Source organism: Alosa pseudoharengus, unplaced genomic scaffold (assembly GCF_046254945.1).
Source record: "Alosa pseudoharengus isolate Yale_2024_CS ecotype anadromous, Long Island Sound unplaced genomic scaffold, YU_APseudo_1.1 YU_APseudo_1.1_scf_10, whole genome shotgun sequence".
NCBI lineage: Eukaryota > Metazoa > Chordata > Actinopteri > Clupeiformes > Clupeidae > Alosa > Alosa pseudoharengus.
In genome coordinates, this window is record NW_027468565.1 from 14,534,319 (window position 1) to 14,560,608 (window position 26,290).

The 26,290-nt window shown below is 41.6% G+C and overlaps 1 protein-coding gene across 1 annotated transcript; it reads left to right on the forward strand.

Annotated features, from left to right (window-relative positions):
* The first annotated feature begins 210 nt into the window (after positions 1–210).
* LOC143110125 (uncharacterized) lies at positions 211–24,596 on the forward strand. Its single transcript, XM_076272967.1, has 36 exons — positions 211–270; positions 397–409; positions 666–717; positions 823–910; positions 1,011–1,036; positions 1,129–1,231; positions 2,218–2,242; positions 2,330–2,420; positions 2,681–2,868; positions 2,987–3,044; positions 3,141–3,216; positions 3,324–3,351; positions 5,844–6,141; positions 6,937–7,095; positions 13,990–14,049; positions 15,352–15,763; positions 16,705–16,738; positions 17,000–17,525; positions 17,635–17,765; positions 17,900–18,062; positions 19,316–19,418; positions 19,582–19,726; positions 19,948–20,130; positions 20,577–20,785; positions 20,927–20,977; positions 21,137–21,223; positions 21,365–21,429; positions 21,777–21,899; positions 22,582–22,723; positions 22,932–23,091; positions 23,184–23,281; positions 23,397–23,480; positions 23,565–23,683; positions 23,813–23,959; positions 24,115–24,307; positions 24,390–24,596. The coding sequence occupies exons 1-36, from the start codon at positions 211–213 to the stop codon at positions 24,594–24,596; spliced, it is 4,707 nt and encodes a 1,568-aa protein (XP_076129082.1).
* Positions 24,597–26,290: the final 1,694 nt, after the last annotated feature.

Consider the following 26,290-nt stretch of genomic DNA (forward strand, 5'->3'; position numbering starts at 1 on the left):
CAGCTGATGTTTGTCTCTTCTGTCTGTGTTGTGGATTTCCCAACCATGCTTGTCTATTTAGGCACATTGCCATTGTTCTGTAGAACAAGTCTAAGAATTAGCAATAGCATCCCATTCCATTCAGATGTTTGCAGCATGTCAGAGTGGCCTCTACGTGTCTGCATAGTGTTGGTATTTGGGTTGGTGACCCCTGCCCCCTCGTGTTTCAGGATGTTCAACTGGGTGGTGAAAGTGGTTCCACAGCCGCCCGAGTCTTTGGGTGAAGAGCAGGTAAACCTACCCTTCCACAACCCAATCCACATCAATTGACCATTTGACCTATATCTTATTAATAGTTGTGTTCTGATGTGTAAATACCATCCTGATTATGACCTCAATCATGTTTTTTTTAATCAGGACAAGAAAGATGGTAATGCAACCCATTTTTACTAGTTGCTAAATTATGCACATTAGATTAGATAAGATTAGCTACATTTTAGTGAATAACAACAACAATAATGATAATAACCATAATAATAATAGGCTGTTGTAGTTGTGTAATAGTAGAAGTAGTAGTAGTTGTTGTAATCCTGATGATGAGTGTCTTTATAAATGTATTGTTGTTGAGATATCGACATTGCTGTCATTCACATAATAACATAATTCCCTTTTCAATGTTATAACAGCCAAGAAAACCCACCTGCAACCCAATGATGAGGACCAAAACTCACTTGATAGGTGTGTCCTTGGTTAAATCTGCAAGTTGTCTGTAAATTGTACATACAATAGAATACAATACAACTATCACTATCATTCTGCATTTGTCAATTATTGTCTTCGTAGCAATGCCCAAAATGGGGTGCTGACCTGGCTGTCCAATGGCTTCGTCAGCGCTCTGCCCCAACCAGCCGGGGTGACCTCTGATGCCAAGGTACTCCCTCGTCACTCAATAACACTGACTGCTCCACACTCTATGGGTCATTTATGATCTCTAATAACTTGTTTCTTTATTGTCTGTCTCGGGCTCTCAGTCAATTGCTCCAGAGGATGATTCAAGGTAATGTAGGCTGAGATTTTGCTGTGAACAAGAGTAGCTATATAAGCCACAATACACGGCTAAAGATATACGAATGTCCTTTTTGCATGCAGACAAGGTGGGGTGATTGGCTGGATCTCCCAGGGACTGGGGAAAGTCGTGCCACAGCCAGATGACAAGTACAAGGAGGACAACCTAACTGAAGATGTGACAGAGGTTAGAGCTTGTAATGATCTTATCAGCTCTATCACACAGTATGACATCTTAAACAATATATGGTACATGTATTAGATGTTTATTGCACATGCATACAAGTTAGTTATGTACCGTTTCTGTGTTCCTCTGAGTCCCTGCCAGCCCATCTCTCAGTAAAATATGCAGTCTGTGTCAGGAAGACAGATGCCTTGTTTAAGATTTATGATGTCTGGAAGGTTGTGGAGAATCATGCCACAGGTCCCAATCAGTATGCTCATACTTCTATTATTTGATCTTATACTTTTGGTGACTTCACTCTGCATTTTCACACTACAGCTAATTGCTGGTGTGGGAGTCTTGTATCCACATGGATAATACATGTGTATCATAAGTTTCATTCAACTCAAAGGTTCAGAAGAATAATGTAGGTTTCAAAGGTTCAGTGATAATGCAGAAATATGATGATGTTGCGATGTATTGGTGAATGACATCAGTATATGGAATGTATATGCCAGCTATACAAGTTGAGGGGACAACATAAACCCTCTGGGATTCCAGTAGGCGGAGCATGGCAGGACAAGTTCAAAAACTGTGTGATGTGTATCATATGACTTCAGTATTTAATCTTTTGCCTTTCCTTATAAATTATGGCACCATCTGGTGACGAGGAAATGCATTGCTCTTTCTGATGTTCATCCTGTTGGGATTGTGGAGGCAATGTTGGGAAATTTTGCTAGTGGTTTGAGATTAGAGATTAATTTCTGGAATCATTTAATGAAATAAATATATTTGGATGGATGGATGTATATATATCTATTTTAGTCAACCAGAATAAAACTAACAAAACAACATGACTAAACTGACTAGAAGAGAATTTCAGCGGAGATCTCAATTTAGAATGGAGGCTTAATCCACAGTAAATCGGCCCTAGGAATTACTTCAGTAAATGATGTCTAGCAGATTAATTGTTCTTTAATCTAACATATTGCATATCACCACTCCCCCAGATCTATGAGGCAAAGGACCTTCCAGGTATGTAATCACTGTTCAATGCATGCGTGTATGTCTTATTATCAGTAAAATGGCTTGCTGTAAATGCCTCGTCTTTGCTTTCTCTAGATGCTGAGCCACTGCCACACATACCAGTTGTGGAGCTTTTTTCTGATGACGAATCTGAAGTTGACAGCATCCCAATTCAGTTCCCTCCCAAGTAAGTAAACTTATGAGCAAACTCACCATTCTAGCACACCTCAAATCCAAAGGATGGGTTATTCACAAGTATCACCAACATCCGAATGTAGGACAATCCTATGGTTCTGTGAGCAAACAATAATTTCTCCCTTTTTCATGCTTCTTGGTTCAGTCCTATACATTTGAACTCTAGGCCTTTAATCTGTATTTACTATTATATCAATGCTCTATATTTAAGGCAAATGTCTACATGATGTGTGTGTCTCTTTGGCTGGATAGAGTGATTGACTGGTTAAAGAACAGTGTTGAGAATGCCATCCCTCAGCATCGGCCTGGCTTCTCGGAGCCTTCCTCAAGAAGGACAACACCCTGTTCTGAAAAAGGTACAGCGGCAGACTCACACCTGCTGGCTTACAGGCTATTCTCCACTCCACAAGGCCTTGGCTTTATTTGGGGAGGTAATGGAGGTATTTTTGTGAGTGGACCTATTTGTGTTAGCTGTACTGGTGTTAGTCAGTGCTCTCGCTGTGAGTGTGGTCAGGTTTTGGTGACCAGTGTCCATAAAAGTGTTTCATGTCCCCGTAGTTTACTCACCGCCTCCAGAGTCCATCACCAGTGCGAATGATGAGGAATCCAAAAACAAGTGAGTGTGATTTCATAGGCCTGTGTGTATGTATCTGTGAGTGGGTGTGCTCTTCATGAAGGACATGTTCTGAGACCAAATGTGTTTGTTGTGTAGTGTGGTCAGCTGGATCATGCAGGGCCTGGGCCGTATAGTGCCACAGCCAGCGCTGAAAGGCAAGGAGGAGAACGGAGTGAGTATGCCAGTGATGGCAAAGTCAAATATTTGACGAGTTTCATCCTCGAGTATTTCCTGGATCCTCGAGTCCAACTGATTCTCTTTCTCTTTTGTTTTCTCCAGGAGAATGGTGACATTCTGGTGCAAAATGGTAAGTTAATTTTTCCTCCTCTCTCACACAGCATAACTGTAATTCTTTTCAGTCTAATTTCATTTGAAAGAGAGATAACTCTGTAGAAAACAGATCACTGCGTGAAAACATTGACCCATAGGGTTACAGCAGGCTTTTCTGCCTCATCTCTCAGTAGTTCTCATGAGACGCTCATCTCTCAGTAGTTCTCATAAGACGCTCACGGTGTTGGTTCGTCAGACTCTAACTCCGTCCATCTCCTTCTGTTTCAGGGGGGAGAGCTCTGAGAGCCCCTTAAACAAAAGGAGAAAGAAGACTGAGGGACTGTCTGTACAAACCACACGCACTTGCTCACAGAGCCACTTACATCCTTTACGTTACGGCCATCGTGCTTTTACATCAGCATACCAGTTTTGCACATTTATTACGTTTAAAGATGTTCCAGCTCGAAGGAACGATCAGGCAGCTGACATTAAAAATGTGCTTTATTGTATAGAGAAAATATTTATTTTTTCATGAGTTTGATATACTGTGAAATGTGACAGTGGCTGTCAGAACTGTTGTAATTATATAGTTTTACAGCTTGAAACTTTTAAATTTTAGAGTAAAAATGGGTTGTTTTCACAGCAGTGATCATCATTGTAGACATGTTCAACTCAAATAACTACTGGTAGTTGCATACTATGTAGTATTGTGTTTATTGCACTACATAATTTCAACAATTGTAAATGTGAGAAGAAAGAGATCTCTGAACAGGCCAATAACAACCAAAGAATGTGGTACAAATCACAAACAATTTTGATATTATCAACATTTTGCTCTAGAAATGTGCTCAGAGTGCACCGTTTCTGTTGAGTAATGCGTATTTGTACATTATTTGATTAAATGACCATATTTGACACAACATTGCTGAATTATTTGTGATGTTGGGTCCCATTCTTTGGAATACTGGGCAGAATCAAATTGGGCTATAAGTAAAGGGACAAATGACTCCCCTATACGCTGTTTAATCTGTTGCCTTCAAACTCTGACTAGGCCCATACCAGCACAAGCAACAAAACTCACTTGAAAGGATAACTCTCCAGTTTGCACAAGCTTTGTTGTTACAAGCTTATACAATGCAGTGGATGTGCTGTGGGTGTAATGACTAGATTTGCATAGTGTCGTGCATGCGATATGTTGACATAACGTATAATGTATACAATAAACTGATGAACTGAGTCATGTTGTGTTGTACATTGAGATATTTGGCAGATTTTTTTAGACATTAAACTGACAAACAAAGTCTTAAAAGCAGCATGTAATTTAATAGCGTAGGCCAAGAATGCAATAAATAAAACTATGAGAGCAATATAAGTCAGCAGAAGTTAACAAAAATATTAGACTGGCTTATGCCGAAATTGAAGAATTACAACCCTATTTTCCAAAAAAGTTGTAAATGTAGTAAAGTAAAAAAACAAGTAAAATATAAATAAAAACTGAATTCTATTTGCAAATAATCTAAACCCTGTAATTAGTTGAGCATAGTGCAAAGACAACATATCAGTTGCTGAAACAGATTTTTTCTTTTTTGGAAAATATATGTTCATTTTGAATTTGATGCCGTCTGATAGCATATTTTTTACTACCATATTTCTCTGGAGACTCAGTCAGGATGATGGAAAATCAGGATACAGGCTTTTACTCTTTTCAATGAGGGGCCAGTGTCCATCAAGGGACAGGTACATGTTTGTGTCACCCCAAGCATGGGTTTCACCAGTATTCTCTGACTCAACAGAGAAATTACCTGAGCTTAAGTATGTGACAACAAAGAGAGGGGGCATGATTTAGAAAAAGCATTTTCCTACACTTTAAATGGTAATGAGTTGTTTTGGGAATGCCATCAAGTCTGGTCACCTTCTATTGCCCTTTAATTACAACTACCCCCTTTCCTGGGAAGTTCTTCAGAGGCCTGGTCCCATACTGTTTTTACAAACATTGCCGTTTCACATCTGCCCTCTAGACAGGCTTTCATTGAATTCTGAAAAGAAATACACACAGAATTATTCTGATTCACTATCCTGTCACGTCTTAGAAAAGTTGGGATTGGGATATGTTTACCACTGTGTTTCTTCACTCCTTTTAACAGCAGGTTGTAAATGTTTGGGAACTAATGAGACCAGTTGGAGTTTTGAAAATTAAATCTTATGTGATTACAGAACTGTAACCACACTGTAATACAATGACAGATTTAGATTTAATGATATGAAAGGACTTTATACCCAAATACACAAACATCAGAGCGAATGAGAGCAAGTAAGAGAGAGAGCAGAGAGAGAGAGAGAGCTGAACTCACCTTCTTATTTAAAAAATTACCACAACCTTATGGGGAGGTGGGGGAAAACAAAGCAACTTACATTCTTTGAAAGGTCTCAAGGTCAAACACCCCACTGAAGTCCAGACACCAGGAACTCCTAAAATTAGAATAGCCATTGTGTCTTTAGAGTAATCTGAATATCAGTATTGACATGCAGGACTCTCCACAGCTTGGAGCCGTCCAGAACCTGAAGTAGCTCCAAAGGCTCAACCTCAGAAGGAGGAGACCCTTCAGCCTGCCCCCAGAGTACCCTCAACTCACTCAGTAAGAGTAGCGCACTCTGCCCACGCTGACGCAGGGTGCCAGTCTACGCAGCTGGGACAGTCCAGCATCCTGGAGGTGTCTGAGCCTGTGCAGATGGAGGATGCCGAGACGCAGACAGGGAGATGGACGCCCTTCGTAGAGAACATTAAGAGGGAGGCCGAGCACGCAGCCATCATGTCGATGGAGGAACGGTTAGAGAAGAAAAACACTGGTCTAACCATTCTGAAATTGCTCGATGGTGATTTAAGCCCCCAAAGTCATCTTCCAGGCAGCACTGCCATGGTCGACTTAAAGGCACCTAATCTTAATACTAAACCTAACCCTAACCCTAACCCTAACCCTAACCCTAACCTTAGCCCATGCCTTACCCTAGCGCCTTCCAGGAAGCGCTGCCTTTAAGACAACATTGGGGGCTTAAAACACCAAGAAACCTGATGCTCATGAATAGTCTACATAGAATTTTACTGCTTATCATGTTCATGTATCAATACAATTGTTATTAAATTAATATAAATGACTTCTCTTGTCACAATGTGCATGTTAAATGCGCTTTATAAATAAATCTGACTTGACTTGACAATAGCTGCCAAATTCTGCCAAAACAATTAACTATATGAACCTTTGAAATTACACATTTTGAAAAATAGCGGTTTTCCCTGTATTGTATGTTGTGGATAGCACAAACTGCCACCATAGTAGGTAGATACAATTTAACCATACCATATCTATATGGGAAAAGTCTGTAAAACTTGTCATGTACAATACTTCTGTGTATGTCTTGCATATATATTTCCCACTAAAATGGCATAATTTGCTTCAACATGGTAAGGTACGTCTGTACAGTATATATGTTAACGTATAGTTATTGGATTGTTTTTTAGATTACAAATGAAAACACGCTTTTCCCATAACCAACTAGGCCAGCGTGATGTTTGGGATAGCAGAGGAAGCACACGACCTGACTAATGTTCTCCGTGTCCCCCCAGCCTGCGTTTGGAGCGTCTGGAGACCACACGGCTGGCCGAGGAGGTTGCTCGTCACGCCGCTGAGATGACCATCAGGCAACTAGCAGAGGAGAAAGGGATGAGACTGGCTATGCCAACACAGCCCCAACTGGAGGATCTGGAGGAAGAACTGGAGCCAGAGTAAGTGGGGCTCTCCGACATCTCCCTGTCAAACTAAACTCACAACGTACACACACACACACACGCACATACACACACACACACACACACACACACACACACACACATACACACACACACACACACACACACACACACACATACACACACACACACACACACACACACACATATACGCACACACACACACACTAACGCACACACGCACGCACGCACGCACGCACGCACGCACACACACACACACACACACACACACACACACACACACACACACACACACACACACAGATTGGAATGAATCAAACCAGCAACTACTGTCCAGATTGTCCAGGTATTTGGTTTTGGACGTGCAGCATCTGTCTGATGTAGTTGTGGGATGTGTGGGCTGCCTGCTGTCTCTCAGCCGTGTCCCTGTCACGCTCTGCACAGGTTACAGGTGCTGCAGCTGGAGGAGAGTGAGGGGGCAACCTCACAGAGTCTAATAACAGAGTAAGACTCCACGTGAAACTGACACAAGTTTTATCATATGAGTGCACTCTTCTCATATGATACTCTCCCTATTCAGAATATCTAGTGCTATTGTGTACATACCAGAGCTGATACTCTCCCTATCCACTATAGAATAAATGCACTGATCTAGATCTCTTCTTATTTGGAAGTTTAAAGGCATCATAACAACGGACAAAAAGGTCTTTATTGTTACTTTAGTGAGCATTCTTAAAACTTGAGATTAGTTGTCTTTTAGTGTTGAGTTGGCAAAGAGACAGACCAGGGCAGTATGCATTGCTAGACATTTAGTTGCAGATCAAAGTCTCAGATGTCAAGGTGAGCTGCTGATTATATTTGCTGTGTCCCTGTCACGCTCTGCACAGGTTACAGGTGCTGCAGCTGGAGGAGAGTGAGGATGCAACCTCACAGAGTCTAATAACAGAGTAAGACTCCACATGAAACTGACACAAGTTTTATCATATGAGTGCACTCTTCTCATATGATACTCTCCCTATTCAGAATATCTAGTGCTACAGTATTGTGTACATACCAGAGCTGTAGTCAAGACCACGAGTACAACCTCGAGTCCAAGACAAGTCCAAGACCAGGACTAATCGAGACCAAGTCAGGATGAGTCAAAAGAGGTTTGAATCTAAGACAAGACCCAGTACAAAGTAATTCAAGTCAAAGTCAAGGCCGAGTCCAAAATGATGGAGACAAAGTGGAGACAGAGAAAAAAAAAGAATTCTTTACACCACTTACTTATCGATGTAAAATTTTTCTGTGATGCTAGAAACATTGTTTATCTGCTTCGTTTTACACTATTAGGTCATACTGATAGCATTTTCACTTAAAAGCTGAGTTTTGGAAGGCATTTGATTGGCTAATAGGTGGCCAATGTCAATTCCCATCCATTATAGATGGATTTTGAACAGATTAAACATTGAACTGCTCACTGGTCACTTAATCAATGATTTTGTTTTTAAAGGAGGAGATCATTTAGAATAAAAAGTAAATATTTTTTTTAGCCCGCTGGACTCGGTCAAGACCAACTAGAATATTTGGCGAGACACAATGGCCCGAGACCAAGACAAGTCCAAGTCCAAATACCAGCGAGTCTAAGACAGGTCCAAGACCATAAAAAGAAACATCTCGAGTCCAAGACCAGACTTGAGTACTACAGCCCTGATACAGTAGCTCTGTTCTGCTCCTGAAGTTTGTAGGCATCAGATGAGCAAAAACTTTATTGATGTTATGGACATTGTTCCTTTAGTGAGCATTCTTAAAACTTGAGATTGGTTGTCTTTTAGTGTTGAGTTGGCAAAGAGACAGACCAGGGCCGTATGCATTGCTAGACATTTAGTTGCAGATCAAAGTCTCAGATGTCAAGGTGAGTTGCTGATTATATTTGCCGTGTCCCTGTCACCCTCTGCACAGGTTACAGGTGCTGCAGCTGGAGGAGAGTGAGGGGGCAACCTCACAGAGTCTAATATCAGAGTAAGACTCCATGTGAAACTAATACAAGTTTTATCATATGAGGGCACTCTTCTCATATGATACTCTCCCTATTCAGAATATCTAGTGCTATTGTGTACATACCAGAGCTGTAGTCAAGACCACGAGTACAACCTCGAGTCCAAGACAAGTCCAAGACCAGGACTAATCGAGACCAAGTCAGGATGAGTCAAAAGAGGTTTGAATCTAAGACAAGACCCAGTACAAAGTCATTCAAGTCAAAGTCAAAGTCAAGGCCAAGTCAAAAATGATGGAGACAAAGTGGAGACCAAGAAAAAAAAAAAAGAATTCTTTACACCACTTACTTATCGATGTACAATTTTTCTGGGATGCTAGAAACATTGTTTATCTGCTTTGTTTTACACTATTAGGTCATACTGATATAGCATTTTCACTTAAAAGCCGAGTTTTGGAAGGCATTTGATTGGCTAATAGGTGGCCAATGTCAATTCCCATCCATTATAGATGGATTTTGAACAGATTAAATATTGAACTGCTCACTGGTCACTTAATCAATGATTTTGTTTTTAAAGGAGGAGATCATTTAGAATAAAAAGTAAATATTTTTTTTAGCCCGCTGGACTCGGTCAAGACCAACTAGAATATTTGGCGAGACACAATGGCCCGAGACCAAGACAAGTCCAAGTCCAAATACCAGCGAGTCTAAGACAGGTCCAAGACCATAAAAAGAAACATCTTGAGTCCAAGCCCATAAAAAGAAACATCTCGAGTCCAAGACCAGACTTGAGTACTACAGCCCTGGTACATACAGTAGCTCTGTTCTGCTCCTGAAGTTTGGAGGCAGCAGTAATGATGAGCAAAAACTTTATTGATGTTATTGACATTCTAAAATGTATTAAATTGATTGCCCTTTAACCGGAGGCAATATTCACAAATCTTTATGAAGGTAAACTATCTGTAAAATGATTTCAACTGTACAGCATTGTCGAGTTGGCTAAGAGACAGACCAGGGCAGTATGCATTGCTAGACATTTAGTTGCAGATCAAAGTCTCAGATGTCAAGGTGAGCTGCTGATTATATTTGCCGTGTCCCTGTCACGCTCCGCACAGGTTACAGGTGCTGCAGCTGGAGGAGAGTGAGGGGGCAACCTCACAGAGTCTAATATCAGAGTAAGACTCCATGTGAAACTGATAAAAGTTTTATCATATTGTCGTGGTAGAAGGTCATCAAATCGGCCAGTAGATAAGTAGAAAATTTAGCTCACGACTAATCACCAATCACCAATAAAACTTAAACTAAAGCATAAAAGAGCTTCCAGGCAGGCAGAATTCGATGCAAAAATGGTTTTATTGATGCTAGCAGCAGTACCAACAGCAATAAACCGTGAGTGTATCTCGAGAAGGCACTCCTGAACAAAGGTAGAACTCTCCTACTTATACCCCTCCACAATGCTGACACAACACTACCCCGAACCCACAGATGGCGTTATGAAAGGATCGTTGTTCGCTCTTATCTTCGCAAGTCAGCAATATTGCTGCCAATGGTACGAACTTTTCACCTTAAGTTTACAGAAAGTTCAGGGGTGTACAGTATAGAGTGATCTCAGGTCATACATTGTGCATGGGTTAAATATCGTTCGCCCCCCCTGCACTCTCCTACTGGTTGTTATGAGTAGAGCTCCCCTGTGTACGCATTATCTTGCAGCTTCAAGGCCGACTTAAAAGGCCTAGGCTAATGCAGCATGAGACACGGTGCAACAAAATGAGACACAGGGCAGCAAACAGAGACATCAGGATACAGAGTGCACATTCTGGTAGGATGGCTTCGTTATGTTATTAGAAATAGTTAAACTTGTTATTTAAAAAGTTACGAAAGGTTATTATATAAGAATGATGTCTGGGTATTACTTGATTGTCATTTGAGGTTATATAAATACATGTTTTACCGTTTAAACACTCTTTGTCTCATCATGATGTTTACAGACATTAGTGATAATTTTATACCACAATATCAAAGTCAAAGTCAGCTTTATTGTCAATTTCTTCACATGTTCCAGACATACAAAGAGATCGAAATTACGTTTCTCACTATCCCACGGTGGAGACAAGACATATTTGACCAATTTTAAGTCCACAGACAAACATAACATTCAAGTAAACAAAAAAGTAAGTAAATAAGTAAATAAGAGGGCACATATAATGAAAAAATAAGAGCAGCAAAATTTGGTTGAAATTGTGCATAGACAGTCAATAAAATAAAATACTAGTGCAAAGTCAGGCCAATAAGAGGCTGAGGTAGTTCTGTTTGACCTAAGTAAGAAATAAAGTGGCATAGTGGTGCAAGTTATGTAAGAGCAGCAGAAGTGTTGTGTTTTCAGGACAACAGCAACAAGTTGCAAAGTGTACAAGTGTGCAAGTGGAGTGGTACAGGCGGCCATTGTGGGTCCAATGTCCAGGATGTTATGTAGCTGAGGGTGGAGGGGGGAGAGGAGGGAGAGAGTTCAGCATCCTAACAGCTTGGTGTATGAAGCTGTTGGTGAGTCTGGTAGTGCGGGAGCGCAGGCTTCTGTACCTCTTCCCAGAGGGCAGTAGATCAAACAGATTGTGAGCGGGGTGACTTGCATCACTCACAATTTTGGTCGCCTTGCGGGTGAGGTGGGTGGTGTAAATGTCCTTCAGGGAGGGGAGTGAAGCACCAATAATCCTTCCAGCTGTGTTCACTATGCGCTGCAGGGCTTTCCTGTTGTATTCAGTGCAGCTTCCGCCCCACACAGCGATACAGCTGGAGAGGATGCTCTCAATGGTGCCTCGGTAGAATGTGGTCATGATGGCTGGTGGAGCACTTGCTCGCCTGAGTTTCCGCAGGAAGTACAGGCGGCGCTGAGCTCTCTTCGCCAGTGATGCTGTGTTGGTGGTCCAGGAGAGGTCTTCACTGATGTGCACCCCCAGGAATTTGGTGCTGCTCGCTCTCTCCACCACAGCACCGTCGATGGTCAGTGGCAGGTGTTGGGTGTGACCTCTCCGGAAGTCAACAACAATCTCTTTGGTCTTGCTGACGTTCAGCAGGAGGTTGTTGTCCCTGCACCACGTGGTCAGATGGTCGACCTCCAACCTGTATATGAGTGCACTCTTCTCATATGATACTCTCCCTATTCAGAATATCTAGTGCTATTGTGTACATACCAGAGCTGATACTCTCCCTATCCACTATAGAATAAATGCACTGATCTAGCTCTCTTCTTATTTGGAAGTTTAAAGGCATCATAACAACGGACAAAAAGGTCTTCATTGTTACTTTAGTGAGCATTCTCAAAACTTGAGATTGGTTGTCTTTTAGTGTTGAGTTGGCTAAGAGACAGACCAGGGCCGTATGCATTGCTAGACATTTAGTTGCAGATCAAAGTCTCAGATGTCAAGGTGAGCTGCTGATTATATTTGCCGTGTCCCTGTCACGCTCCGCACAGGTTACAGGTGCTGCAGCTGGAGGAGAGTGAGGGGGCAACCTCACAGAGTCTAATATCAGAGTAAGACTCCACGTGAAACTGATACAAGTTTTATCATATGAGTGCACTCTTCTCATATGATACTCTCCCTATTCAGAATATCTAGTGCTATTGTGTACATACCAGAGCTGTAGTCAAGACCACGAGTACAACCTCGAGTCCAAGACAAGTCCAAGACCAGGACTAATCGAGACCAAGTCAGGATGAGTCAAAAGAGGTTTGAATCTACGACAAGACCCAGTACAAAGTCATTCAAGTCAAAGTCAAAGTCAAGGCCGAGTCCAAAATGATGGAGACAAAGTGGAGACCAAAAAAAAAAAAGAATTCTTTACACCACTTACTTATCGATGTACAATTTTTCTGGGATGCTAGAAACATTGTTTATCTGCTTCGTTTTACACTATTAGGTCATACTGATATTTCACTTAAAAGCTGAGTTTTGGAAGGCATTTGATTGGCTAATAGGTGGCCAATGTCAATTCCCATCCATTATAGAATGATTTTGAACAGATTAAACATTGAACTTCTCACTGGTCTTTTAATCAATGATTTTGTTTTTAAAGGAGGAGATCATTTAGAATAAAAAGTAAATATTTGTTTTAGCCTGCTGGACTCGACCAAGACCAACTAGAATATTTGGCGAGACACAATGGCCCGAGACCAAGACAAGTCCAAGTCCAAATACCAGCGAGTCTAAGACAGGTCCAAGACCATAAAAAGAAACATCTCGAGTCCAAGACCAGACTTGAGTACTACAGCCCTGGTACAAACAGTACAGTAGCTCTGTTCTGCTCCTGAAGTTTGGAGGCAGCAGTAATGATGAGCAAAAACTTTATTGATGTTATTGACATTCTAAAATGTATTAAATTGATTGCCCTTTAACCGGAGGCAATATTCACAAATCTTAATGAAGGTAAACTATCTGTAAAATGATTTCAACTGTACAGCATTGTTGAGTTGGCAAAGAGACAGACCAGGGCCGTATGCATTGCTAGACATTTAGTTGCAGATCAAAGTCTCAGATGTCAAGGTGAGTTGCTGATTATATTTGCCGTGTCCCTGTCACGCTCTGCACAGGTTACAGGTGCTGCAGCTGGAGGAGAGTGAGGGGGCAACCTCACAGAGTCTAATAACAGAGTAAGACTCCACGTGAAACTAACACAAGTTTTATCATACGAGTGCACTCTTCTCATATGATACTCTCTCCATGATGAATAGTCCTCCTCTACAATCTCTTACTGTAAGAGCTTTACTTTTACAATGTTGAGATTAAGGCTAGTCGGGGCTCCTGAATTAGGCACAGGCTCAGGAAATGCTGATAACGTTAAGTATTAGGATGCTTTTAGAAAAATAGTACAGCAGCACATGGACTACGGGGCTCTCCTGGCCTTGCCTAACCCCTTCCCTCATGTCATGCTCTGCACAGGTTACAGGTGCTGCACCAGGAGGAGAGTGAGGTGCAGTTCACAGAAAATGTTATCACAGAGTAAGAATCCATGTCTGTGCAACCGGTTGGTTAGCTGCCCATATTAAAGAGATCCAGGGTTCTCACACATAAGCAAGTATATCATTTGGATGCTTTGAATAAATTTTGCAGTCAATCAAGCATCTTTTATTTTATATTTACAATATGGTGTCATTTAAATAATCTTTAATATGGGTGACCCTAATTTCACTAGCTGTGTAATGATTCCATTATTTTTCAAATTTTCATTCATCTTTCATGATGAATGTATCACTAGTATTTTACTGCTTGTAATTGTTCCATTCAGTGTGTGTTTCAAATGACCATTAAAGCTACAGAATACAGTTCCCAGGTAATCAAGGGAGAGGCATCCAATCATCTATGTTCTTTAAGGAGATGTCATGACAAATCAATCCATGAGCTTTTTCTGGCTTTCTGAGCCCATGCCAAACGTCTGTAGCTTTAATGGCAGGTTGTCATTGTGTTCCACTCTGCTGCTATTTCACTGGACTGGAACAGTAATTGTTTTAATAACTGAATTTTAAAAACAGGACTGAACCACTCACCACTGATTACTCATAGGTGGTCTGTAGTCCGAGTGAACACAGAGCTTGGGGTGGGGGGTTAGGATGTCTTCAAATAACCATCATGAATTTAAAGCACTTTAAAAGGGAATCTTTGTAATGTTGCCCAGGCTGTTCAATGAGCCTGACTTCCAAAACTGCCATGGAGCACACAAACAAACTGATGTTTGAACAAACCGATGAAACATAAAATCATGACTGAATCATTGAATTGTGTCCTTGGACTCAACCGTAGCAAGCCACAAGCTCTCTCCTGAATCACTCTGAGCTTTTCGCCATGAGAGATTCATAGCCCCTAATTAATTTTGCAGCCATGGCAACATGTTACTCATCATAGCAACTGCATCACCATCATAGTTACCACGGATTCCCTCTTGGCGGTTGCCTTAGTTACTAATCGTGCCTCAGGTCGTATTTGTCTGGTTTGGCTGTTGAAGGAAGGTGCAGGTAAGATCCTGTGAGTATTTTGTTATTTAGTTATCAAATGTAGCAAAATCAAATGTTATTTAATCAAATGTAGCTTTTAAATAATGTACAATGTTATGTACAACATAGCTTTTTTTTAAATTGCAGGGCATGTTATTCACATAACTGATTCTGATTTCTGTTTGTGTTCTGAATTCAGTTTTGTAAGTTCTCCTTCAGGCTCCCCCTGTTGCTCTTCATTTATCCAATGAGGATTTCATGTTTATGAGGGTGATTTATTCACGTTGACATGGTTGTATTCCTTTTCCTGTAGGTGCCAGGAAGTGTGCTACGTTGAAGAATTTCAACAAATAGAAGAGGAGCTAGAGGAAGTGATAGAACCCCCACCTGAACCGAAGCAGTCCGTAGAGCAGGCCGAGGATGTTCCATCACACAGTGGCCAGGCCTCCCCTCAGCAGGAGGAGCTAGAGCCAGAGGAGCAGCCAGAGGAGGAGGAGCCTTCAGCTCAGACGCAGGAAGTCCCCTCACCTGTCAAAGTCGCGTCTCCTGTCCGATCCCCATCGCCTGAGCAGGAGCCTGACCCAGAGCAGGAGAAGAACGCTGAGCAGGCAGCACCAGAGTCCGGTCCAGTAACAGAGCAGCCACAGGCAGCACCAGAGTCCGGTCCAGTAACAGAGCAGCCACAGGCAGCAGCGGCCACCTCCTCTCCTCAGACCATCACTCAGGTAGGACACACTGCAGCCTGACAGATACAGCCCAACTCAGCCCAAGTGCATCTCACTGCCATAATGGTTCTTTTCCACTCACCGTCCTTGTGTTTCCAGGGAGTAGTTTTAGCCTGTGAATTATTTAAAATAAGATATTATCTACTTTTTATTCAGATACCGATTTTGTGGTCCTAGTCTATGTAAAGATCCAATCAGCTGCTATGACATACTGATCCTGCTGATCTTTGTAATGTGTGTTTGTAATGTGTGTTAGTAATATGTGTTTATAATGTGTGTTTGTAATGTGTGTTTGTAATATTTGTTTGTAATATGTGTTTGTAATGTGTGTTTGTAATGTGTGTTTGTAATGTGTGTTTGTAATATGTGTTTATAATGTGTGTTTGTAATGTGTGTTTGTAATATGTGTTTATAATATGTGTTTGTAATGTGTGTTTGTAATATGTGTTTATAATGTGTGTTTGTAATGTGTGTTTGTAATGTGTGTTTGTAATGTGTGTTTGTAATATGTGTTTATAATGTGTGTTTGTAATGTGTGTTTGTAATATGTGTTTATAATATGTGTTTGTAATGTGTGTTTGTAATATGTGTTTATAATGTGTGTTTGTAATGTGTGTTTGTAATATGTGTTTATAATGTGTTTATAATGTGTGTTTGTAATGTGTGTTTGTAATGTGTGTTTGTAATATGTGTTTATAATGTGTGTTTGTGTTTATAATGTGTGTTTGTAATGTGTGTTTGTAATATATGTTTGTAATATGTGTTTGTAATGTGTGTTTGTAATGTGTGTTTGTAATGTGTGTTTGTAATATGTGTTTATAATGTGTGTTTGTAATGTGTGTTTGTAATATGTGTTTATAATGTGTGTTTGTAATGTGTGTTTGTAATGTGTGTTTATAATGTGTTTGTAATGTGTGTTTGTAATGTGTGTTTGTGTGCAGGAGGACGCACCTGTGGGGGAGGAGGAAGCTGGTGGTGAGGACTCATTCCTTACATGTCATTACAGGCTCTGCCACAGGGTTCAGAGAGTCAAATGCAATGATGACTTTGACACTATGACTTTGATTTTCTAATAACAAGGTTAAATGATTAAATGCTGTAATGTCACACATTCTTTAAAATGGTGCTGTGCTAAGTAATGTGTTCTGCTGCAGTGTGACTGCCTCTCTAGTGTGTTTGGAGAGCTCAGATGACCTTCACATGATGGCCTCTTGACTCTGCATGCTCTTCTTTCAGTGTCCGTGCGCTGTGACACACTGAGGAGCTTTCTGGTGCACGTCCCTTATGGAGCGCAGTGTCTCAGCAGAGTGGAGCAGCTGATGCAGGAGAACAACATCACTCCTCCGACGCTGCCCCACATCCCCTGCTCTGTGGCGGAGCTGCAGCAACAGCTGACCAAGCAGTGTCCTGGTGTCCAGCAGCTCTCGCAAGAGCTCTCCGAGCTGCCCAACAATCTGTCCCATCAGGTCTCCCAGCTCCAGCAGCTGCCCCAGCAGTGCTCCCAGCAGGTCTCTCAAGCCACTCAACGGGTCACTCAACGGGTCACTCAGCTGACCCAACGGGTCTCCAACCTGCCTCAGCAGATATCTACTTTACCACAGCAGATTCCCACTCTGCCGCCACAGCTGACCAACATATCCCAGCAACTCTCCAGCCTGCCCCAGACGCTGTCCAGTCTGCCGGCACAGGCCTCCTCCTTGTCACAGCGTGCCCAACAATACTACTCGAACGTGGCCAACCGCCTGAACAGCCTTAAGCCCCAGTAGGATGCCTAAACAACAGCAGCAGCAGACGCGAGATGTGGAGCTGGACAGGCTTGTCCGCCAGTCCCCCCTCCACCACCCACGCACCCCCTCCCCCTCATCCCCCAGTAGTGCCCTTGAGTTGCCCAACGTCCCCTCCTACCATCGGCTACCCCCTATTGCCCTCCCTAGGCAGCTATCCGGAGTGTCCAACCCTGCCTTCCATATTGAGGATGACCTTACCTCAGCACGCCACTCAGGTGACTTAAATGTTCACTATGATGCTGCCCTGCATTGTTTTAGAGCTGTTGAGTCAGTCACATTTGGTTCAGAAATGTGTGTAGGTATCCCACGCCAGAGTAAGTAACAGATTGCTCCTCTCGTTTTACCCTAGAGAGTTCTAGGCTTAGTTTGCACCCTGCTGTCAATGTTGAAGATGTAGATTCAGAAGCAGTGCTAGCCAACCGATCTCACAGCATGCCCCGAGTGGTCAACCACCAGGGCCCAAACCTGAAAACTCTTACAGTGCCTGGACCCTCCAAAACTAACCGCTCAAGGTAAGCTTTAATTACATACAATACAATCAAATACAGAGTATTCAAATTAAACGTTAAACCATTAAACTATAAAGTTAATGCATTAATCACAACTTCAGTCTTAAATGAAATCCTTTTCTGCAAGTCATTTAAACACCTAGAAGACAGAGGAGTCATATCAAGGAGCAGCTTGCAGCTTGCAGTGCTAAAATGTTATGGAAACTGTGCTTGTTTGTCCATGAAGCATCATATGATTTTATTGCCTTGGGCTTGTGGCTCTGAAATATTATTTCACTATTCACTTGATCAGTAAAACTTGTTTTCCCCACTGCACATCAATTTAGTTTTATACTTTGATAGTTTTACTATTAAAGTTCTGTATTTCACATTATGCATTTATTATTTTGCTTAACAGATCTTTTTAGTCGCATGACTGCTTTTTCTGATTATTTTTTCCTTCTTTCTCTTCATCTAACAAAAACTCACATGACCAACCTTGCATACACATAAATGCAACCACACTTTACTATGGTGGTGCACTGTGTTGGGCAGAGAGAGGAAGCAGCACAATATCTGGAATAAAATGTAAGACCTTTTCCTGTTGGTCAGAATTCATCAGCCAGTCATTTCCCCATTATGTCAAAATCTGCTTCTCATAAAGCTTCATCAGTTTCAGTGTGTTTGTACTGTCTCCCTGGGATGGAAGAGCTAGCTGAAAGTGTAAGGGAGAGAATATGGAGGATGGGTGAGTGGGCTCAAGGCTGCCATTGAGGCGGAGATCACCATTTTAATCTTTCCCACTGAAACCTTCCCATTTGGACACAGCTTATTTAGGGTTCAAATGTTTCCTATAAAACACTTAATATGAAGTATGGAAAAGGCCTGTATGCCTAAAATTATTTTGGTGGATTGCTGATTGCTAATAGCAAACTAAATGGTCATGATGTCATCATCATGTTACATCATCAGCCACAGGTAGGTTACTGATTTCACTTTGGCCTACTATTGGCAAAGTCATAACTGTATTTCCATACTTTGATCTTAATGTTCAACTATATGGCTTAGGAAAGTCACAGACAGCAAATACCAAGAACCTTTCCCCTCCCCCTGTTCTGCATGACTGGCTGTCTGCACATTTTTGTTGTTTGTTGTTCATCAAACAGTTCAAATCATAAATCTTTTGCATCTGTCCTGGCAAAATGAACACCCATAACATCACTAGCCTGACTTGTGTATAAGATAATGTGCTGAAACACTGCTCTCAATCTATTCAGAAAGAAGCTCTACTCTCAAGACAATGAGGATGAAGACGAGAGAGAGACAGCTGTCCATGCATGGCCCAGTCAGAGCAGCCTGCTCAGTGTGGACGAAGGGTTAGTGAATGGCACTTTCTACCATTTCACATGGTTTTACTCAGGCAAAAACAAGACTTCTAAAGGGCCATTTCAAAGCCTATATACACGCTATGCAGATGCAGTTGTAAACACCAGGCCAATGTATGCATGAGCCTCCTGCTTTGTTTGCCCTCAGGTTAAAAGAGCGACCAGCCTCCTCTGCCAGCCAGACCAGCACTGTGGTTAATGAGCGCTTGCAGGAGCTGGTGAAGCTGTTCAAAGAGAGAACAGAGCGTGCTAAGGAGAAGCTCATTGACCCGGATGACTCGGATGAAGAAACACCTCCTGCGTGTGAGTATGACAACAGAAGAGGCCAACACAAACTATGAGGAGCATGATTCCGTAACTCCAGCAGCATCTCTCTTGTTCCCTTTGAGCAAAAAAATCTGAACGAACCAACTGAAATTGTGTCTATAATTTCAGACAAATTCCCACATATGATCTGCACCACTGATTTTTAGCCTCTGTCGTGGCCTACAGTCTGATGCTCAGGGCTCTGTGTATGTCTCCAGCCCCTGCCAAAGCTGCTGCTGCACCTCCTCCAGAGAAGAAGGACGAGGCACCTCCACCCCCACCACCACAGGAGGAGCAGGAGGAGCAGGAGACCGCTCAGCCTTGCTGCAAAGGGAGGCTGGCATCTTGCTGCACAAGACTGCTGCAGTACCGATTCCCAACCAGCATTGACCCCTTCACGAGTGAGTGGGCTCCTCAGCAGGGTTGGCTAGACTGTCTCCTTCAACTTTTCTTGCTCTATGCCAAGCGCTCCCTTGATATACATATTAACTAACAGGAAGTTCATTAACTAACATTAAGTTAGTTAATCAGTACAATTAAGTGTAACTTTAGAACAAATAAGCCATATTAAATTCAAATGAATGCCGTTTATTATTTACTAAACATGCAGATGATTGTAGACCCTCACCTCTAATATTTGTTAGTAAAGAAACTTTTTAAATTAAAAATCCTGCATTCTGATTCTGATCCAAATCATTCATGTAGGAGAACATTTCAAGTCAGTTGGGCCGATAATTTTAAGTTGTCTGAACAGACAGTCACAATTACCTCTCTGCCCCCTACTGAGGATAAGGGTAATAATTGGTATCTAGCTGGCTAACTGTTGTACTGTGTTTTCTTTCCATAGATCTGGTATACGTCCTGTGGCTGCTCTTTGTGACCTTGGCGTGGAACTGGAATGTGTGGCTGATCCCGGTCCGTTGGGCTTTCCCCTACCAGACGCCAGATAACATCTACCTGTGGTTGGTAACAGACTACCTGTGTGACACCATCTACATCCTGGACATCTTAGTCTTTCAACCCCGGCTACAGTTTATACGTGGTGGAGACATAGTGGTAAGAGAGAAGTTTTATGGTGTAGAAATACAGAATGAAAGCAGATGTACTACCATAGAGAGAATGTGGGCCGATTATATGATGCAGCATACAGTACATAATCAGTATGGGCACACAAGCTATCTCCTCTTTTTTCTGTAGTGTGATAAAACAGAGATGCGGAAGAACTACATAAAAACCTTTCGGTTCAAGGTAAAAACTCTTACACCATGCCAAGCTATTTTTCTCTGCTTCTGAGGCACACTTGCAATTTGTTGAAACTTAACTTATGTAACTTATGTAATTCATGTAAGAACTATAATTAATAGTATGTAATATCATACTCATCTACTCTAATACTCTCTGTTACAGATGGATGTCATTAGCCTCCTGCCCCTTGAGTTATTCTACTTCAAAACTGGTATCAATCCTCTGTTACGTTTCCCCCGACTACTGAAGGCAAGTCACACATTTTATTAACCAACGTTAAGGAAAAGAACCAGATTCACCTTTATACTATATATACTACATATACCTGAGTACTATATACTCCAGAATGTAGGTGACCCCTCACACCACCTCTCCACCTTTTCTCTCCAGTTCATGTCTTTCTTTGAGTTCAACGAACGTCTAGAGGCTATCTTGACCAAACCTTACTTTTACAGGTAAACACAGTCACAGTCACAAAACACTGAGTTTAATCTTGCAATTCTGGCATGTTTGGCCATCAGTAAAACGTATACATAGAAGACACTATTCTGGAATATAGATCCAGTGTATCCAGTATAGATCATATATCCAGTGTTTGTACTGTTTTGTAGGTAAACACATGCATGGATATTTGTGGGTGATTAGACTGGTCTCTTTTTGTGTGTATACATGTTTGTGGTAATTTGTTTCTTAACTGACCACTACCATCATACTAAAATAAATTCATTAGCTAAAGTAAAAGTAAACATTTCAGTCATGAAAACCTTGAGAGAGATGTGCATTTGGGACTGTGTCTTTTTAGAGTCATCCGCACCACTACATATTTGCTGTACTCGTTGCACTGCAACGCCTGCCTGTTCTACTGGGGCTCTGCTTACGAGGGCCTCGGCTCCACCCAGTGGGTGTATGATGGGAAGGGAAACAGGTGTGTAAACCTTCATAAGCAAAAATTACATCATGTGACATTTTGACGAAACTGTGTTCAAACTAACAGGTCAAAAGTAATCATGACAGTTAATGTCCAGTAACAGTGTCTTATTGACCATTACCACCAACAACTGACTGACTGCCATGATGTTTGACGCTATCCACACTATGTAAAACACACTATTGTGGTATAACAGTTACTGATAATAAACATAACACTGTAATACAAATAGTACGTAGAGTTAGGGGTGTAGTGCTAAAATAAGAGGTGGGTAAACTCTGAATGCTGTGATCTCGGTGAGGTGGACTGCGCCATGCGGTATTGGATTTTTAAAAAAGGCATTCAGAACATGTTTGATGATGGTGGAGGTTATTGTCCAATGTTTATAACAATACCAGTGGTATTAAACGGTTCTTAGAGTGTTGATGAGTGTACATATTGTGAATGTGGACAATACAGTCTGATTTTTGAATGTTGCAATTGGTGGATAAACTCGTTTGAGAGGTGGATAAACTCTAATAAGAGGTGGATTAACTCTATTTCTGACATTTCAGAGGTGGATAAACTGTGTTTACTTGCGTTTAGCCTCCACTACATCCCTGGTCATAGTCACTAATGGCAGTATAAGGTATCTGTCATCACATGTTTTGACAATGTTGGCATCCTTTGTATATTTCAGCTACATTCGCTGCTACTACTTTGCAGTGAAGACTCTGATCACTATTGGAGGACTGCCAGACCCCACAAATCTTTTTGAGATTGTGTTTCAGCTCATCAATTACTTTGTTGGGGTTTTTGTGTTCTCCATCATGATTGGGCAGGTGTGTCAATTGTTATATTTACTTGATTGAGAAAATGCATTACATATTTAGATAGCTTGATCACATCCAAAAAATGTTCACCTCTATAAATGAATTATTATTTTATTGATCACAGCTAGATCACAAAAATCTAGTGATGCCTATTATGTTGGTCTTTAATAAGTGAGATGGTGTGTGAGAATGTCTTTGTTTGCTGTTGTGCCATTAGATGAGGGATGTGGTGGGGGCAGCGACAGCAGGGAAAACCTACTACAGATCCTGCATGGACAACACAGTGAAATACATGGCTGCGTACCGTATACCCAAAGAGGTCCAGAACCGTGTAAAGACCTGGTATGAGTACACGTGGCAGTCTCAAGGCATGCTCGGTAAGGCTTGGTGATTTATGTGGCTCTTAGTTATCCACTACAGATGGCATAATTCAAACGGTTTCAACTCTTTTTCTCTGACGTCCATTCAGATGAACAAGAGCTACTAGTCCAGTTACCTGACAAGATGAGACTGGACATCGCTGTGGATGTCAACTATTCCATTGTCAGTAAAGTTGCTCTTTTCCAGGTGAGACTAATTATTATCACACTATTTAGTACTGCTGTATCAACCTTACATGGGACTGGTTTTTACTCCTACCTCCCACTGATGATGTGCATGTTTTTGTTGTTGTTGTGTTCAGGGTTGTGACCGCCAGATGATCTTTGACATGCTGAAGAGCCTCAGATCTGTTGTCTACTTGCCAGGGGACTATGTGTGTAAAAAGGTGATGATATCTCAGGTCAGATGCTGAAATTCTGGTAGTTGTCTATTATATGCTATGTTACGTATCTCTTACCTGCCCCTGTAGGGAGAAGTGGGTCGAGAGATGTACATCATCAAAGCTGGGGAGGTGCAGGTTGTTGGTGGTCCAGATGGGAAGACAGTCTTTGTCACTCTGAAAGCAGGCTCTGTGTTTGGGGAGATCAGGTGAATATGTGTGCATTAGGAGGAGCATGTGCTCTAAGCTCATTCACAGTCCATAGGGTGGGTATTAGTTGTAGTGTTCATTTCTTCATACTTTTCCCCATTGTTTTGGAAATGTTTTTTCCCATCTAGTTTACTGGCAATAGGTGGAGGGAACCGGCGTACAGCTAATGTCATTGCTCATGGTTTCGCTAATCTCTTCATTTTGGAAAAAAAGGACCTTAATGAGATTCTGGTGCATTACCCTGAATCTCAGAAGTTGCTTCGTAGAAAAGCCAAGTAAGTGATTCACAAGTTACAACAGGTCTGATACACCAGTCTGAGAGATTCACATGCAATACTGTGCAATGATGAACCTTTCAATAATTAATCTATGTGTGTTTGAGCTTGTCCTGGAATGTGGGCATAATTGGATATTGCGCTGTTAATCATAGGAAGATGCTGGCCAAAGACAAAAAGCCTGATGCAAAGAAGGAAGAAATAAAAGAGAGAGCCCAGGTCATCCCTCCGCGAGCTGAAACGCCCAAACTGTTGAAAGCTGCTCTTGAGATGACTGAGAAATCAGGCCTCAAAGGTGCACTTTCCAAACTGAAAGAGAAGGCAAATAAGTCCAACGTATCACTTCAGGTGCCAAAATATAACTAGTAGATTCTAATAAAATAATCCACCAAACACTGTTGCTGTATACTCATTTCTCATTATTTTACAGCCATCGCTGGCATCGACTCTCCTGACCCCCTCCCCCACCCCAGGGCAGCCTCCGGAACAAGAGCCTGATATCCTGTCTCAAAACTCAGACAGCTCCACAGCCAGTCGCAGGACAGGGACATGTGAAAGAGAGAGTGCTATCTCTTCCCAGGAGAGAGAGGGTGTGCAAGAGGACAAAGAGAGCAAAGGGAAGGAGAAAGAAGGATGAGATAATCGGACTTGCCAGGAAATCATCTCTCCTTTGATCCAAAGACATAATCCTCTCCTCTCTCCTCTACGGAATGGTGACGTCAACGTACAAGTTTCTAAGGACAACACTGTCTTGTACTTTTGTCTGAGTAATGGCCTCCTTCCTAAAACAGAGATATGGCTTCATGTCGTTGGGTCTCAAGATATTCCCTGAAATGATAATGATTATCTGTAGTGCAATGTTTACAGTATTGAACTGAATATATTTCTATCAAACAGAATAATCCAAGGCAGAGATGTTGTTGTGTGTTAAGCTACATGGCCCTGCCATCTCCACATTTCTTATTGTGTCTGCTGTTGCTGTTGAACAAATGCCTTAACTTGAACCATATCTAGACTATCATCGTAGTAAGCTGCTTCTTTGCTCTCCACTCCCCCACTCTTTTCAATTCTCCCCTTCCTTTTCACCATTACAGAGGCACACGCACACCATTCTATTTATTGTGGTGTGTTATCTGTGAGGGAGAATGCTTAAGGAGTTTTAGACACTTTAATGCAGTTGTGTAGTTAGATAGTGAGAAACTTGGCAAGGAGTGACAGTGTAAATAAAACACAATATGCTTCTCCCACACAACCAGATGTTGATGCAAATGTTATGTAGAATGATGAACCCTGAAGGGTGTTACAGAATGCAATACGATACCTCAGTCAATTGCCTTTTTATTTATGGAGGTTTTGTAGTCTTTGGTTTTGTTTTTGCCATTTTTAGGAACTGATTTTAATAAATAACTAAAATCTCATTCTTTTTTTTAACTTATGGACATTGTTTTCTCTTACATTAGGCCATGTGCTTGGTGTACATCACTTGCAGTACAGATTTTATACTATACTTACACGTTTACAAATGTATCGAATAGGCCTATGTATAAACAGAGACATTTTACTCTCTTGGTTTATGTTATTTTAGGATGAGCAAATGGTTTAATAATAAACCAAACAGGTGGGTGATGTGCCCAGGTCTGTATAGGTGGGTGATGTGCCCAGGTGGGTGATGTGCCCAGGTCTGTATAGGTGGGTGATGTGCCCAGGTGGGTGATGTGCCCAGGTCTGTATAGGTGGGTGATGTGCCCATGTGGGTGATGTGCCCATGTTATGTATAGTTGGCTGCTGAATGTTTTTGTTTGTTTGTTTGTTTATTTATTCCTCTTTATGTAGGTTTATTTGGTTTCTTTGGTGTATTTTTGGCCATGTTCCTGGACCTCACCATAGGCCTGAGTCATTTCACTAATTTCATTTGTAAAACAAGTTATGAAGGCCATATAAGCCTATAGCCTATAGTTGACTGGAGGATGTCTCAACAGCAAATCACAAGGCAACAATTCCTAAAGCCTGAGTTGAAAAAGTATGATTGTTTATCGTTAAATTGTTGAATTTCCTTTAATAAACATCATCTGTTAACATGTGCCAGTGAGTTTTATGACATTTAAGCTTATAACAGATATGCCTAATCTAGGCCTGCAACCAGGCCTAGCCCTTACGTTACCCTCTACTGCAAGGATCTATTCTAGACAGGCCTAAGGCCCCCCCCCAGATGTTTTGGGCTGGAAGTGAGAAAAAGTAGGCTAGATATTCACATCCAGTTGTCATGGACTATGTGTAGGCTAATAACTGAGCAATATCTCTATGATAAAGTGATTAAACCAGCACTACAAA